Consider the following 16,771-nt stretch of genomic DNA (forward strand, 5'->3'; position numbering starts at 1 on the left):
TTTTTTTAAATATGATTGTTGAACTAAAATATTACTTTAATTCAAAATTTTATAAACAATGTTCTTTAAGTAGGAAATACTTAAACTTTATTATTTCTGTTTTACTATGAAAGTTCTTTTGGTTGAAAGAGTCAAAGATCGTTGAACCGACAATCTGCCATCCTCTGTTAGTCTGAAAAATTGCAGCATGTCAGCATCTCCCGTCAAAGTTGTAATTCTTGTGTTGTATGGCGACTGAAACAGAAGACAAGCAGATCAATGCAGAATCTAAAGTGTGATCACAAAACTTATTACAGTAGCAAATTTTTGGTTTTCACAAAAAGAAAAAAAAACACTGTGGAAAAAAATTCATTTGAAATTGACTCAAACATACTCATACCTTAGTATCAGCGTCCCTTGTATTCATGTTGGAAATGGTGATTTCAAGATCTTGAGTTTCTGTAATGTTCACTGTGTAAGATGTGCTGACCCACTCTGGGGGGTTAAGATTTCTGGAAATGGTGACGATAACTATAGATATTGCCGACAAACTTGGAATAGCCCCGTCTTTGGCTTCTATAAAAATCTAAAACAAAAACTACTTACTTATGGAAACCCTCACACTTTTAAAAAAGATTCCTATTCAATATTTGATTTCATTTCATCTCATTCTCATGATAATTCACAATCATAAGATTGACTTATCTTATTGATAGCTTTGTTAACTTTTCATCAGAGAAAAAAAATCTTACTGAAGAGGATTCCACATTGTTATTGAACAGACTCTGTCGAGTTGTGATCAAACCACTGACAGCGTTAATGCTGAACAAAGTTTGTGCTGTAGCATCACCAATGATAGAGTAAGTTACAACATTGTGGGGACTCTGGAAAAGAATTTCAAAATAAAATTTTCTTGAAACAATGCACAGAAAAAATATCATTGAATACATCCAGTTCTCTTCTCAGTCCTCAAGCAGGTAAATTTTACCTGTGCGTCAGCATCTGTGGCGTTGACTTGTTTGACAGTGGTACCACTGACACTGTTGAAGTTAATAGTAGCTGTGTAAGGTGTTCCTTGGAAGACGGGTGGGAATAAGTTTCTGTACACGGTGATCCTCACTGTAGCATGATCCACAGAAAACTGGGGAGGATTTCCTTTGTCACGAGCCAAAACTGAAAACTAGAAAACTAGATCTAGCATAACTTCGGATAGTTTACACTTTATAAACCGCGAAACGGTTTAAACAAAAGCCTAAACTGCTCCTATTTATGTTATATTGTTTAACACAGGTTAAAATAAGATTTATTCCTTCTAATTCGATTTCAGTGTAGACAATAAGACACTTTTCCTGTTTTTAAAGAGTACTACTAAAGATGACAGATACAAAGGATTTACACAAAAAATAATAAAAAATTATGGAAAGATTCTAAAATTTCTATGTTTTAAATTTCAGGAGCTTTAATACATTTATTACTTTTTCTTTTATAACATTTCATTACCCCTTCTTTAAGAACTTCAAATGGTCTTTAAAAATTAGTATGACATCATCTTTTGTTTCTTACAAGGCCCAAAACAGCCTGATATGTTACCTGAAACTGTCGAAAAAGTTTAAAAACCTGTCTATTATTAAAAATAATGGACAGTTTTAAAAAAATTTGGATGGCTACAGGTAAATTATTGAATTAAGAAAACACAACACAAATAAACAAAAATAAATATTTTTAATGTAATGAATTTAGCATATTTCACAATGTAAGCAAATAATCTACTCCAATTCACAGTAACTAAAATTAAAACTTTGTAATTATTCCAATAAATGATGAAATATATGTTCCACGTCACAATGACAAAATTTTAAGGATATATCTTTTAATTCTATTGGAATGAAATTTGCACCAACAACAAAAGAGGGGATAACACTTCTCCTGGTAAAAATTTAGATTATCCGGTTCATTTCTGACTAGAGCGACAAAAAAGCTTTTAATTTGTTGATTTGTTTATCCTTGACATCCTTAATTAAGCATGAAAACTTTAACGTGGGGTATTGTGAAGCTTTCTGTCAGTTAAAGAACACAATTTGTTAATTTGTTTGTTTGTTGTTGTTTTGCATCCTTGAAATGCCTTGATAAAAAGTTGAAAAATATTTAAACAAAAAAAAATTCACTTTGAACGCAAAGCCCATTTTCTTTACAATACTAAGCACAAAATTCAAAATATCACTTGAGAATTACATATCTTAATTTGTTTTGCATAAAAAATATGATTTCTCCCTCAGAAGACATGCTTTCAGCATTCAGAATCACAAAAAATTGTGTTGGAATCTCGTGTGCTTTGTGATTAAAATGTTTTTAATTATTTAGATATTCACTAACCTGTACCTGTCCGCTAAGTTAACAATTACAATGAATGTTAGTTTCCTTTTTATTGTACACATGCAACCTTCACCTTAGAAGGTCAAAAAAGTAGACAATGCTTTTTTAATATATGAAATGAGAAAATTAAAAGTTCTATGATAGTACAATATGAACACATTAGAGTAAATGTTTTTAGTAGGGTTAACTGTTTAACGACCCTCCAGTAGTTCTTTCATCTCACAGACATTTTTTTACCTATAACTTTTACAAACGTCAAAAAAAAACCAGCCTTTTTTCAACATATAAGATTGTACAAAAAAAATCAACATTTAATTCCTGAATTTTTAATTTTTTTTTAATTAAGTGAAAAAAATTGCTTTAAAACAGTAAATACGTTTCATTTTATTACGATGAAGAAAATATTGCGTAATGAAAACACCAGTCAACCCCTTCAAACGCTGAGATGTCTGCGGAATTTTCTGTTTGCCCGATTATGACAAGAAGAACTCATGTATGACTTGTCGACAAGGTATACCTGATCCAACCTCTGATATTATTTAGGGGTTTTGCTCTGTACCTAATTTGTTTGGTTTAAAAGATTTTTTTTTATCTGGATAGCTAATTCCATTTTCATTTGCAGTCATCATTATAAAGACCACATAATTTATAAAATGCTGTTGTAATCCCTGTGACTTCAATTTAATTTTCTGTAGCCTGACTCGTTCTTTTTTAATTGAGCGTACTCAGAATTTACTCTTGCTTTTATTAGCTGATAGACATAAACTCCATGTGAGTGAATAAAAAATACCACAGACATATTTATTTATTTGCTCTAAAAATACATGATATCAGAATAAATTTCTATGACTCAGCATATGACTTTTAAACCCGTTATAATCTCTATCAAGTCACAAAGAAGTTATGCCCAAAAATGTTGACGTAAAGATCGCCATGGTTGTCCCTATTAATGAAAGGTACCATTACGCTTAGTTATACACGTAACAGTGAACTTTACAATTAAAAATAATATACAATTACTGTAACTTGTTTACAAGTTGACGGATTCTGTTTCTATTTAAAAGTTATAAATATACACATTCGTATGTAATATACATGTATTTCTCAAAGAATTAAGGATGCATATTCTCAATGCATGGATGGATTTTGTTTCGAATTGGTCAAATTGCCTTAAAAAATATTGAGAACATATCTTCCGAATCAGATTTAAAGGAAATCACGAAAGAAATCTCACTAATAGCAGTTGGTTATATTCGTAAATAATTGCATTTATCACCACATTGTGATAAATGCCTCGAATACCTGTGCAAGGGCGATTACTCGTGCGTTCGTGGTAGTGACTTAACATTATATCGAGACTGGGTTTTAAATAGATAGAAATATAACAAATATCCGCTGCCATCGGGTCGTAATGCCACCCAAACCAAGGAAGATGGGGGAAAACAAAAGTTAGACTTTATACAGCAAAGCGTATATTGATACCAAATAAACGGATGGCCGAGATAGCAGCTAGGAAGGGGATATCAAGATGACACACGTGCCACCCTGGATTCTGGATGGGCTAGGTCTAGGGGAACCACCGAAACTGGGAGTATTAAAAATGTCCTACAAGATCAAGATCACTAACCAGTCATCGCTAGAAAAAGTGCCAGTGGCCAATCTCAGGGGGTGAGGTTAAATATATATCACGGGTACGCATACATTAATTTTGTAATTTAGCAGAAATTCAGGCGGTCTAGGTTCAACAATTAAAAAATTAATAATAACAAATGGATTTTTTATTATTACGGAATGTCAGTGTTAATGTGGCATGGGTCTCTGGATTAGGGTCAAGGTACAAATTAGTGGCCCAGGTAGTGATTTCCTGGATTCCACTGGGGTATTTATATCTATGTATAAATAGATTGTGACAAATAGTTGGCTACAGTTGCAACAAAATGTAATCATCGTTTTACAATTCATTGATTGCCTCTTGGATTATTATAATTTTCGTTGTAAGTTATATGATTGGATAAAGATTTACTTCATATTGTACAACATAGGTTGCCTACGTCAAAATGAGTAAGGTTTAGAACGCATTATTCCGCTTGACTAATTGTAAAGTATGCTCAATTTGAATTCATTTTTGATCGAAAAAGTGTTGTATTGTCTACACTGAATGATAGAAAATTAAATTATCAGGAATGAATTGAAAAGCAAATCAATTTTTACTGGTATGACATGGGTTGGAACAGTATACGATTTTTTATAAACCCTCTTGCGGTTTATAAAGCGCAAAATGTCTCAACCCATCTTACACTGTATAACTTGGGTTGCTGTTAAATTCATTCCTTAATTGATTTCGTTCTTTAGTTTGACGGTGATTTTTTTTTACCTGGAATTGAGAGCTTGTTGTAGCGCATAATGCTTGTTTCAAAATAACTTTACCAGAGGTCTTTTCTACTTCAAAGTACTGCACAGGCTAAAAATAAAATTAGAAATATATATTCCATAAAATCAATAGATATTTAATATACTCTTAACGAGGTTTTTTTTAAACAAGTGGCTCCAATCAGCCACGTACCTCCGATCACTTGACTCTCCACTTATTTAGTGTTTCGGCGGTGTGAAACGAGGTATATATTTTTATAAATTGATTTATGATGAAGAAATAATTTTCTTCATACTGCTGCAAATCCGCCTCATCAGGAGTATTATGCATTATGCACTTGCATTATGCATTCATGCATCGACACGTAAATAATAACATAAATTATTTTTAAATTGTTGAGGAAGTGAGAATATCACCCAAGTTTTTACTGCGTTTGTAGGACACAATAAGTAATTCTGAGAAGACTGTTTGACAGTCTTCATCCTTTGTAAGGATGTGCCAATATTTTATCAGTTTTCTTTTTAAATGCTCTGAACAGGGGTTGCATTTTGTGACAAAAACAAGAGGAATTCTTTTTTTTAATGTCACTTTTACTTTGCAGGGTTTTCTCTCTGCTATAATTAGCGAATACATTTTGCATGTTAGATTTGATTTCAATGTTATCGTATCCTCTTTTTAAGAGATTAACCCCAAACTCACCCAGAATTTCAAGCAAGGTGGTTTCATTGCTTGTATTTCTCATATGGCGTATTGTTTCACCTTTGATGAATTCTTTAAAAACAGAGGAATTATGTGAACTGTTACGTTCCAAATATTGGAATGAGTTTGTTGGTTTAATGTAGGTTTTAAAATCTAGAATTTAACGAGATTAAAAACAATGGCTAAGCTTCAATTCACCAATTATTCCAAGAGGTCGACCTATTATCTCACAAAACGTTTCACCTACAGAACGCATAATACATGTATAAACAAACAATAGGATGTGTAATGGGTTCTAAGCGTTCCCCATCTGTGTGCAACAGTCGCCTTCACCAAATCACAGATAAAATGATCGATAAATTTACAGGGAAGAATAATTTAATATATCATCGTCGCTATCGCGACAACAGGTTTATCATTTTTCACGGATCAGAAGCTATCATTCATGAATAATTTGGAATAGCTAATTCACACCATTCTCTACTCAAATTCACATATGAAATCTCCACACGAAATCAATTTCTTAGACACTACAGTGTTTAAAGGAAATACATTTAAAACCAGTCAAATTCTAGATTTTAAAACCTTCATTAAACCAACAAACTCATTCCAATATTTGGAACGTAACAGTTCACATAATTCCTCTGTTTTTAAAGGATTCATTAAAGGTGAAAAAATACGCCATATGAGAAATACAAACAAAGAAATCACCTTACTTGAAATCTGCGTGAGTTTGAGGTTAATCTCTTAAAAAGAGGATACGATAACATTGAAATCAAATCTAACATGCAAAATGTATTCGCTAATTATAGCAGAGAGAAAACCCTGCAAAGTAAAAGTGACATTAAAAAAAAGAATTCCTCTTGTTTTTGTCACAAAATGCAACCCCTGTTCACAGCATTTAAAAAGAAAACTGATAAAATATTGGCACATCCTTACAAAGGATGAAGACTGTCAAACAGTCTTCTCAGAATTACTTATTGTGTCCTACAAACGCAGTAAAAACTTGGGTGATATTCTCACTTCCTCAACAATTTAAAAATAATTTATGTTATTATTTCCGTGTAGATGCATGAATGCATAATGCAAATAAACTCCTGATGAGGCGGATTATGAAGAAAATTAATTCTTCATCATAAATCAATTTATAAAAATATATACCTCGTTTCACACCGCTGAAACACTAAGAAGAAGGTATGGTTTTAGCTTTATTGCGCCCTAAAAATGTAATGACATCAAAAAGTTTTGAAACTGGCTTAAATATTAGTTACATAAATGACTCTGATAAATCATAAAAGAATATGGCATGAAGGTTTACCATTCTGCAAATATGACGTCATTAATGTGAAGCATTTCTCTATTTTCAACAGAAAAAGCCTCAAAATGGCACATTTCCAGGGTGATTTTCTTTTAGAAAACAGTGTCCACAGCCGTCGCCCACGTTTATTTTTTGATATTTTGTGCAAAATTCAATAACAAATCACATATCTCAAGATCTTTGTGGGCGATGCCTGTGGACAATGTTATCTGAAAGAAAATTCCATTGAAAATTGGTGTCTTCTGCAACTTTTTAAGAAAATACGGGAAAATGCACATGTTTTTGACGTCATAATAAGCATTTAAAAACACATGTGAGAAAAATGACTTGTATGATTTTTCTGCATTGAATTTCAATTATTTAAAAAGCATGAGTTTTCAACTTTAACACCAGTTTCATTTTAAAGAAAATCACAGGGCAAAATTTGTATGGAAACCATACCTTCTTCTTAGTGTAGAGTCAAGTGATCGGAGGTACGTTGCTGATTGGAGCCACTTGTTTAAAAAATTTTTTTAATCGTTTTTATTTTCTCAAAATAATTAAGTTTACATTTGTTTTTTAGAATATGTGACATCCCTGACTCTTTGTGTACAGGGCTCTGATTCTGCGAGCCTTCTAATAGAAAGAGAGACCTACATAATAATTCTACATAGCATAGGTAGCTTTAAATTGTTTTCCTTACCATCTCCCTGTACTTGAAAGTGTCCTATTATTGCTAAATCTCTGTGTAATGAATCTTGTTGTGCTTTTTTCTAGATTTTAAAGAAATTTAATGCTTGAATTCTTGGTAGTTTCTAAACTTTCTGACGGCCGGCATAGTTTTGTTTTGATTACAAACCGCGCAAAAATGTCAAACTCATCCCATACATTATTATATTTGTATGAAAAAAAACTTGCATAAAAATACTTAATCGTTTAGCTTTGTATATAAAACAAAAAATTTAAACATTGATTTAACGATCAAAATGAATAAATAATCTTGGGGGATACCGGATCTTGTTGACCCGACCGCGGATTTTTCCGTGTTATCAATGCCTCATAACTACGCTAGGCTCGTGATATATAGACTCAACCGTCAAACGAGCCGTGTGTTGCTGTGTATTGTCAGATTGAACTATGGCTCTAGAATGCCGCAAAAATGAATAAGCATGTGTAGGTAGAACATCAAAATAGTGCCTTTCTCTACCAAAGTCCTTTGAATACGAACCAGATTAGTCTAATTTTATGTGATACCATTTTCCATATCATTACACTACCACCACCAACTTTTTTAACGTCCAGGAGGCAGTTTTCTGTCTAACGTTCATTACGAAGCATCAGCACTCTTAAATTCAGAACAGACTTTCCGATAAACATTCTGAACTATTAGCTCAACCAAAATGTTCAGCGGTGATGCTATTGTCATAGTCTATTGATCTGAGATCTTTGAAGTCGATATTTGGGGTGTTGTGGGGTCAGAACAATGGCATGAATAATCTTCTTGCAATAATTCATAGTCATCTGAAACAGTCTTTTTAGATGGTCTGTACAGTTCAGGAATTGTTAATGCTGTAGATGACGTAGATATGCAACATTCAGATTCAGCATTTAGAAAGCGTCAATTTTCAGATTAAACCAGATTCAAAGAATCGAGAACCCCCGCTTTTGATAGCCCCTTTGGGTCTGAAGTAATTGCATCAGAACAAGTAGACATGAAACATGAAAATTGAGATCAAACATTTTTGAGGAATTTTGCAAAATCAGGGTTTTTTGTCTGTGAGATTTGTAGAATAGCTGTGAAGTGAACAATTGCATTAAAAAATAATGCTATTTACTCGAATGCGTCATAACTTTCTTAAAAAAGAAATTATGAAAAAAATAACAAACATTTTAAAGGGTATTGTTCCTAATATGCGTTTCTTTTTTGAAGAGTATATTATATATGTGTGTAAAAGGAATATCTGTAAAAAAGGTTATTCCTTCTTCATAGTTCTGGAAAAAATGTCTTTAACTTGATTCATTGAGTCAAAGAACACTGAACTACTAGTTAATATAACTAGTTTGCCTAGTAAAGCGTTAGAAATTATTAGTAACCATTTTGATTACTAGCTAAGATAGTGAGTAGTAGGTGTCAAGAGGAGCGGGGTCGTATATAGATACATTCTAACCTAGTGCAAGTAACTAATAAATTCTAGATTTACTAGAATCTCTCTCTGTTCTCTACTCACAATCTATTTAATACCTAGTAAAACTACTTTTAAGGTCGGTATTGTGTGGACAGTCTTCTTTAAGAAGTGACTTCATTAGTTATTGGTTTCAGTGAAACGGAAACACCGACCCTTTTGTTTTGAATTATTGTTCTACTTACAGTCAACAAAGATAAATACTAGTATTCGAAATCTGCGTCCTTAAATAAAGTGTATATTTTTTTTGTCTTTAGTCATCTTGTTTAATTTACCTTTCATCGTTCACTAATCTTTCCATTTAAATAGTGAATTTAACATGTTGATATCTTCACTGGTGAAAACGCTTTCAATTTATCACTTCTACTCAAGAAATAAATAACAGTTTATCGCTTTTGAAAATGTAAATACTAGTAGACATTGAACTTACGAATGTTTCATTTCCTTGGACTATGGCATACTCAATTTCTTTGTTGCTTCCTGCATCCAGATCTGTAGCTGTTACCCCAGAATACACTGTTGTTCCCACTGGTGCCGACTGTTAATTTACATGTTTAAAACATTGCGTATCTTTCATTTTTTTCTGTGTCACGTCAGCTTGGGTAATTCCAAAATATTTAAAATATCGCTTGGTTCTGGTGAAAATGCTATAATTCTTTAATTCTTAATTTCTGTTTTGGGTATTTAAAAGACAAGCTAAATATATAGTTAAGATAAGTTAGGGTTCTCTTCAAATATTGTAAAATTCACACACCCAGAATCTAGGGTTTACGTTTAGGGTGAGTATATATAGTAAATTTGCACGAATTCTTTGAAAATCTGTACTTCTTGGAATAGACCAGGCCTGGGGCCATAAAACTGAGACGAGCTCACTTTTGATTTCAGTCTCACTTTTCCACTATATATTCCTTTGGTAAAAGTGAGACTGAGACCAAAAGTGAGCTCGTCCAACTTTTATGGCCTCCAGGCCTCGTGAACTTTATGCATAATTATGATGAGCAAGGGGGCCTGTTTCAGAATTTTGCAATTAATGACCACTCGATCTGGAGAGGCTCTGTTGATAATACATATATATATATATATATATATATATATATATATATATATATATATATATATATATATATATATATATATATATATATATATATATATATTGAACGTTGAAAATGCATTGATTTTTTGAAGATATTATGCTTTGATCTGATGAATTTCGAGACGTAAAAGAATTCATTATTGTGCTAAGCAAATGATGATTTTAATTACCAGATTTGTAAAATTCTTGACCAACGAAAAAGAAGTTAGACAGGGATTTGATTATTTTTATGAGAAAAATTGTATTTACAGAGCAGTTCCTCTTTGTTTTTCACTTTTGATCATAGTTAAATTCTGTAAATAATGGAATCCACATGTTCTACAGCTCAAGATTTTTTGTTGATTAATCACTACACAATTTCCATGCATTTTGCTTTGGTTTTCATTCAGTGTCATATTTAATTATGTGAACTGTCTCGATTAATGAAGTCGACTTACCTGTATGACTGAAGCAAAGTAAGAAGTATTTCTAAATATAGGTGCATTATCATTTATATCTCGAATCTCCAACTGCATCAGGAAAAACTTTGTTTGTGTTGGGTCTTTCTAAATTTCAAAGTGAAAGAATTATTTTAACACATTTTAATGTTTGTTTTTCTTTTAAATTTTTTCCCTCAAGGTTTCAATTTCGTGTATGATAGTTACAAAAGGTACACACTTTTAAAGATTATACATGTACATTATACTGTTGTTCATTATGCATTGTTTGACTTGAGAGAGACGACTAAAGTAATAATTCCCATTTCTTTGAAAACAACTATTCTTCGATACGATACGTTTTCTCATGCTATGACTTCTAATCTATGAACTTAAAAATTAGCTATGTAGCTTTGTTTGACTCTAGAATTTTTGTAGAAATTCCAAAATTTAAGGTGGAGTTAAATTCATAGACAGCACAGATTGCTGGTATTCTACAAGTCGTCTCTAGCAAAGACTCATGATCATGAGCTATGACATGCTTTTTTTCTTTTCTGAAATATCATTTACCGCCATTAAGTGACATCAGTTCTAGAAAGGTCTGCAGAGGGTGCAATAAATGAATCACAAAGTATTATATATATATTATGTTATATGATAATCAAGTAAGATTAAATGTCATTTTCCCATGTCATTTCTTATTTCAATAATAGGATCGATTTATCAGTATTCTGCAAAAAGCTTTTTGTACGCTGAACATTAAAATAGTTTTATCAGATACACTCACGTGCCAAAAGTATGTCAATTTTTTCACAAGATGGCCGCCATAGTTTTTGTTTACTACTTGAATAAAAAATGATGCACTTACCTTATTTCTTCGTTTTTTGACTTAATATTTTGTGATGAAGCCTTTGGATGCGATCACTTTCCGACATCGTTTCGGTAGACTGGAGTAGAGAGACCTGAGGTAAGTTTTTGACAGATTGTTCCAAGCATACTGTAGTTCGTGTTTCAAGTCGTCGATGGTACGGATGTGGAAAATCTGACGTTTAACATGATTTTTCAAAACAAGCCAGACATTTTCAATTGGGTTTAAATCAGGGGATTGCGGGGGCCAAAAAAATGGTAGAATGCCATTCCTATGTTTCCAGTCTTCTGTCTCTCGTGAGCGATGAACAGGGCAATTGTCATCCATGAAATGCCAGGGTGAATTTGCAAAATATTTTACTATCACGGGCCATAAATGTTCATCTAACACACTAATGTACTTCTGCGAGTTCATATTACCATCAACAAATGCCAGTATTCCAGCTCCATGGTATGTTATTGTCCCCCACACCATTAACTTCAAGCAGCGTGAGGGCCCTTGTCCAAGATACCCCAGGCAATAGCCTCTCCATTTCTCCGATGTTTTCCTCCAAACTTTAACTTTACCATCTGGTTTTACAACTATCGTCATCTCATCACTAAAAATAACATTCTTCCATTGTTGGTCAACTTTCCAAGTTAATTTTCCCCTACAATACTGAAGTCGTTTCTTCCTGTTCACTTCACGGACCCCCAATTTTTTTGCCACAGTCCTTCTCCAGTATTGCTGACGATGAAGCTCGCGCTGAATAGTTCTCTTAGATACAGAATTTGGCACTGACCTGTTGTATTCATCGGTTATTTCCGTTAAAGTTTTTCTTCTTTCTTTTTTTACGATTCTAGAGAGAGCCGTGTGGTCGCGAACTGTCATGGATGGGGGTCGTCCACTTCGAGGTTTATTTTCAACGTCACCCCGCTCACGAAATCGCTTTAAGAATCGACAAATTGTCGAGGAATTCAAATTTAGTAATTCAGCCACTTTAACCGCTTTTAATCCACTTTCTATTAGGGATATTACGGTCTTCTTTTCATCAATAGTAAGTTCTCGTCCCCTTCGTCCCATGCTTGTTGTTTACATTGACAATGGAAAAATAGCAGAAGTTATGACTACTTCCGGTTTACAAAGGCATTACATAATATACGGCAGCTTAATGGTGACATAAATAAGTCAAAATTCGTGAATGAAAGTAAAATTTTATTGAAAAAAAAATTATTGATTTAATTTATTTACGGCGGCCATCTTGAAAAAATTGACATACTTTTGGCACGTGAGTGTACAAACAAGAGTAGAGTAAGGGATAACTTTGTTTCTAAAGAATGATCCTATCATAATGATACATTTCGTCATATCTGCAAACCAACTTTACTTACCAATGCACGACAAGATAATTGAAATTCAATATTGTTGAGGTCATCACTCTCAGTATAGGAACTCCCCTGCGTAATAAAAATGAACACAAAATATTACTTGATGTAAAGAATATATGATATACGTAAAATAGTTTTAAAACAGAAGTTAAGTTGTAAGTTATCCGGCATGTGAAAAAATATACGTTCTCACCTAAAAATAACATTGATATTCATTTCCAGATAAGACACCAGAAGTTTTTTTTTTCTTATATAACCATAATGGATATTTCTTGAGTTGATAAAACCACAAGTGTTACTGTAAGTCTTACATGTCTATAGTTACTTTTAAAACATTTTGAAAACAGTTTAGAAACCATGTATTTCCATTCATAATTATGTCAGTGGGCTTAGAAAAAGATAGCATGAAGTCTAAAGTATTTGTTTCTCATTTGAATATTTCACCAGAAAAAATTTCTGATATGGTAATCTAACAACAGAGACTTATGATCTACCTCATTTTTAATCGTCGAGTTCCCTTACTTATGTAGCAGTAAACACTTATCACCCCGTGTAATTATGGGATTATGTCTCTCAGTTAATTCGATATGCTAGAGCATGCTCTAAGTATGAACAAGGACTAACATGAGGCAAGTTAGTGGCAAATATAAATATCAGTAGTCTCATTTTAAATTATCAAGTTCTATAGTCGATACAATATAATGTAAGCAATAACATACAACCATTGAGTCAAATGGTGGGTGACGTTGCTATAACATTGTTAGGCCATTATTTACAAACTGCATTGTCGACGGAATTTTCTGTTATTCCCCGACAAGAAGCACACAATGGATGGGACCGTTCAGCAAGAGATATTCACTTCTCCATTGCACCTGATCCCACCCCCTATGTTTTAGTGGACCGTTTTCATTATGCTCCTGATTTATATCTTTGAAAGGACATGTGATCTTAAATAATCTTCGTAATATCCATATACTCGTATTTTATTTATAACATTTTCTCATACCCGGTAAGTTGAATAATAAATTGTAGCATACATATGTTTGTTTTAAATCAGACATATAATACGGGATGATTTCTGAACATTTCTCGAGACGTACGAAAATACGCATTGGTATGTGATAGACTTTTCATCGAGCATTATAGAAGTTGATCGATGTCTAACACGCAATTTGATCCGATAAACGTTCAATTATATTTTATTTTGAAAATATGCTTGTTATGTTTATAGGAGATATTTTATCAAAGAGATATATCAGATATTTGAGGAACCTACGACAAACCTTTGAAAAAGTCTCATATGAAGAGTTAAGTGATTTTGTTTGATTTGCTTCATAAGAAATATAAAACGTACATCTCTGTCAATTGCTGACTTTAATCGGATAAAAGTCCTACTTCCAAAGGTTGAGTTTGATACTGGTAAAGTTATCAATTCAAACAGATTATTTAAGTCAAGATCAGCAGGGGTGGCTTGTGTTCTAAGAAAGGTTATGTTGACTCCAGATGTTGTCTGAGTTCCCTGATTTATTCCTTCTATCGTTGTGTCTGTTCTATAAAGTGGCGAGTTGGAGTCAAAAGAAGAAAACGTGGATTCGTACACAGTTCCAGCAATGTTAGGATCAGGTGAACTGCATGCTGTAAACAAACAATTAATCAAATAGTCTAACAAATAAGCATGCATTTTAGATTTTGAGAAATTAAGAAACTCTGCAGTAAGCATAAATATTCAAACACTTTAAATTATGAAAACACAATTAAGAAAAAATCACTTACGTTCTTGTGAATTTACAGTTAGTATGTGTCCATTTAGCAGGAAGGCTGTAAACAGCACATAAAAAGCATCATGATCCAACATCTGAATATTTAGGAGGTATTGTTCTTGCCTAAAAAAATAATGTAATCTCAAACAATTACTAGTACATTATAATATATATTATAAATATCCACAGAAACTTTCTTGAAACTGAATTTTTGAGACACTGTAGAGTTAATGAACAGCCGCCACGTGGAATGAATTGGAAATTGATATCTATTGCTTTTAATATTTATTAATAGGGTCAGATAGCAAAATATTATTAATTTGTATGGTATTGAATTTCATAATTAAATGTGTTCTTTTAATATAATGTAAAGAGATAACTGCATCGTGCAAAGTAAAAACGTTTAACTGTATATATCTAGATATAGATGAAACCAAGCATTAAATCTAATGACCGATTCCTCCCAAACTGTTTAGTGTTAATAGATTGAAAACACCTTTAACAGAATATAAGGTAAGTTAAAATTACTTAAATAATTTTGGAAACGCAACACATACATTTCATAGTGACCTAGGGAATGTACAAATATTTAATGCGTCATATTTATAAAGTTTATCCATTGCATGATATCGGCAAGGGGGATTTATTTTGAAATAAATGAGAAAATATTCAGCTAAATGAAAATAAATTGAACAGTCATTGTTGTGATTGCATTAAATCTCCAAATTTAACCAGTTTGACAAGATGGCAATGAAATATGTATATATGCTTGAAACTCAGAAAGACATATTATAGCACCATGTGTGATATTTGTTAGCAAAACATTGACAATACCACTAGGACCTTTACAAAACAGCACAAAAATGTGTATGCCTTTTTATTCAAGAAAAACTTTCTTCGTATCGTTTAGCGACATAAAATCTGGATATAGTTTCAACGCTCTAGAGATTTTCAATAAACGCAGAATAAAGTACAGCAGTTTTCAAGCAAAAGAAAATTAATATTAATCGATAAAAATACCTTACTAGTTATCTATAAATCATTGTATTTTAAAACAAAATGTATTTTTTTTTACTATTTACACCATTTTATTATAAGTACTTACAGTAAAATATTTGACGTGACACAAGAAATGGAATATACAGTACTTCCTGCTTCTTCCAGGCGATAATTGCGGTGCATACAGCGTGACTTGATTATTTGGGGGAAAATCCATCGCTCATTTTTCAAGATTTTATCTTGATTTTGGCGTTATATAAATGGAAATATGGGTAAACATTGAAACTCAAGTGTTTTTTATTTAATATGACATTTTTTTTTAAATCTAGACATAAAGACTCGTGACACAAGACCTACACTATTATATAAAGCATAATTTTTTCGCGATTAAATAGCTGGTTTTTATGATTGGTACATGTATATTTCTAACCCCTGTATGCAAGTTATTTTTTTAATAAAATTATATGTCAATATGCAAGATAAATATGTCAAAGAACATCTTAATTAAGTTTAAATGCAAAATAAATGCAAAAAAATTAAGAATTTGCATTTTATTCTAAAATTATTGAATATAGCCTACAAGTTAATTTCAATCAGCTGGAAAAGAGTTTACAGAAAACGTATTTACGGGGGTTGTTCGAAAAGTTCGTGGACGATGTCAATCTTCGTTATATTAATAACAAAAAATTTAAAATGAGCACAACATAATATGTAAAAACATTTGTTTTGTTGATTTGTAAAGTTTCATTCCATTCGATTAAACTGAAATAAATTTACTTATTTTTAAATCAACATGTTTTCTACCCGCGGAACACACAGCGTCAAGAATTTCTTAAAACAGATGTGATTGTAATGCCCCCGTATGGGTCAAAATCAAAAGATCAAGGTAATTGGTATTTCCAATGAGAATACCCTACTTTTGGTACCAATATATTAAATTCGCATTTACGAAAAGTTTAATCTTTGCTATGTTGCATACGGGGGCATCAGTGATTCACAAACACATCTTGTTATATTTTAAAATTAGCATTGATTTTAATCCCGAGCTACAGCATCAGATTTCAATGGAAAGATGGTTGAGGTATAGAGCATTGCTTTTTGTCAAAACTGACAGGACATGACTTTTAACTTTGCAAAAAATTGAAATTGACCTACAGATGGACATCTCGATCCCTATATACCCTCCCACTTTTCAAAGCAGGGGGAGGGGTATATTGAATCGTGGGAAAGAGGAAAAGTTGTATATTTTATAACACAAATCGAATCCCTGAATAAATTAAAAGTAGCTGTAATTGTCAAGGTAACCAAACACAGACCTGTTAACCCATATCGTTGTCTCTCAGTATTTTTGTATAGATTTGTC

At 32.3% G+C, this 16,771-nt stretch overlaps 1 protein-coding gene across 1 annotated transcript; it reads right to left on the reverse strand.

Annotated features, from left to right (window-relative positions):
- Window positions 1-90: 90 nt before the first annotated feature.
- Window positions 91-15,591, reverse strand: LOC134243840 (fat-like cadherin-related tumor suppressor homolog). Its single transcript, XM_062726070.1, has 11 exons — window positions 15,515-15,591; window positions 14,423-14,532; window positions 14,004-14,284; window positions 12,653-12,718; window positions 10,436-10,543; window positions 9,333-9,440; window positions 4,727-4,813; window positions 968-1,159; window positions 732-863; window positions 380-565; window positions 91-234 (listed from the first exon to the last, which is right to left on the reverse strand). The coding sequence occupies exons 1-11, from the start codon at window positions 15,589-15,591 to the stop codon at window positions 91-93; spliced, it is 1,491 nt and encodes a 496-aa protein (XP_062582054.1).
- Window positions 15,592-16,771: the final 1,180 nt, after the last annotated feature.

This window comes from Saccostrea cucullata, unplaced genomic scaffold (assembly GCF_032062105.1).
Source record: "Saccostrea cucullata isolate Sc308-1 unplaced genomic scaffold, CSIRO_AGI_Scuc_v1 ctg2425, whole genome shotgun sequence".
NCBI classification, from domain to species: domain Eukaryota; kingdom Metazoa; phylum Mollusca; class Bivalvia; order Ostreida; family Ostreidae; genus Saccostrea; species Saccostrea cuccullata.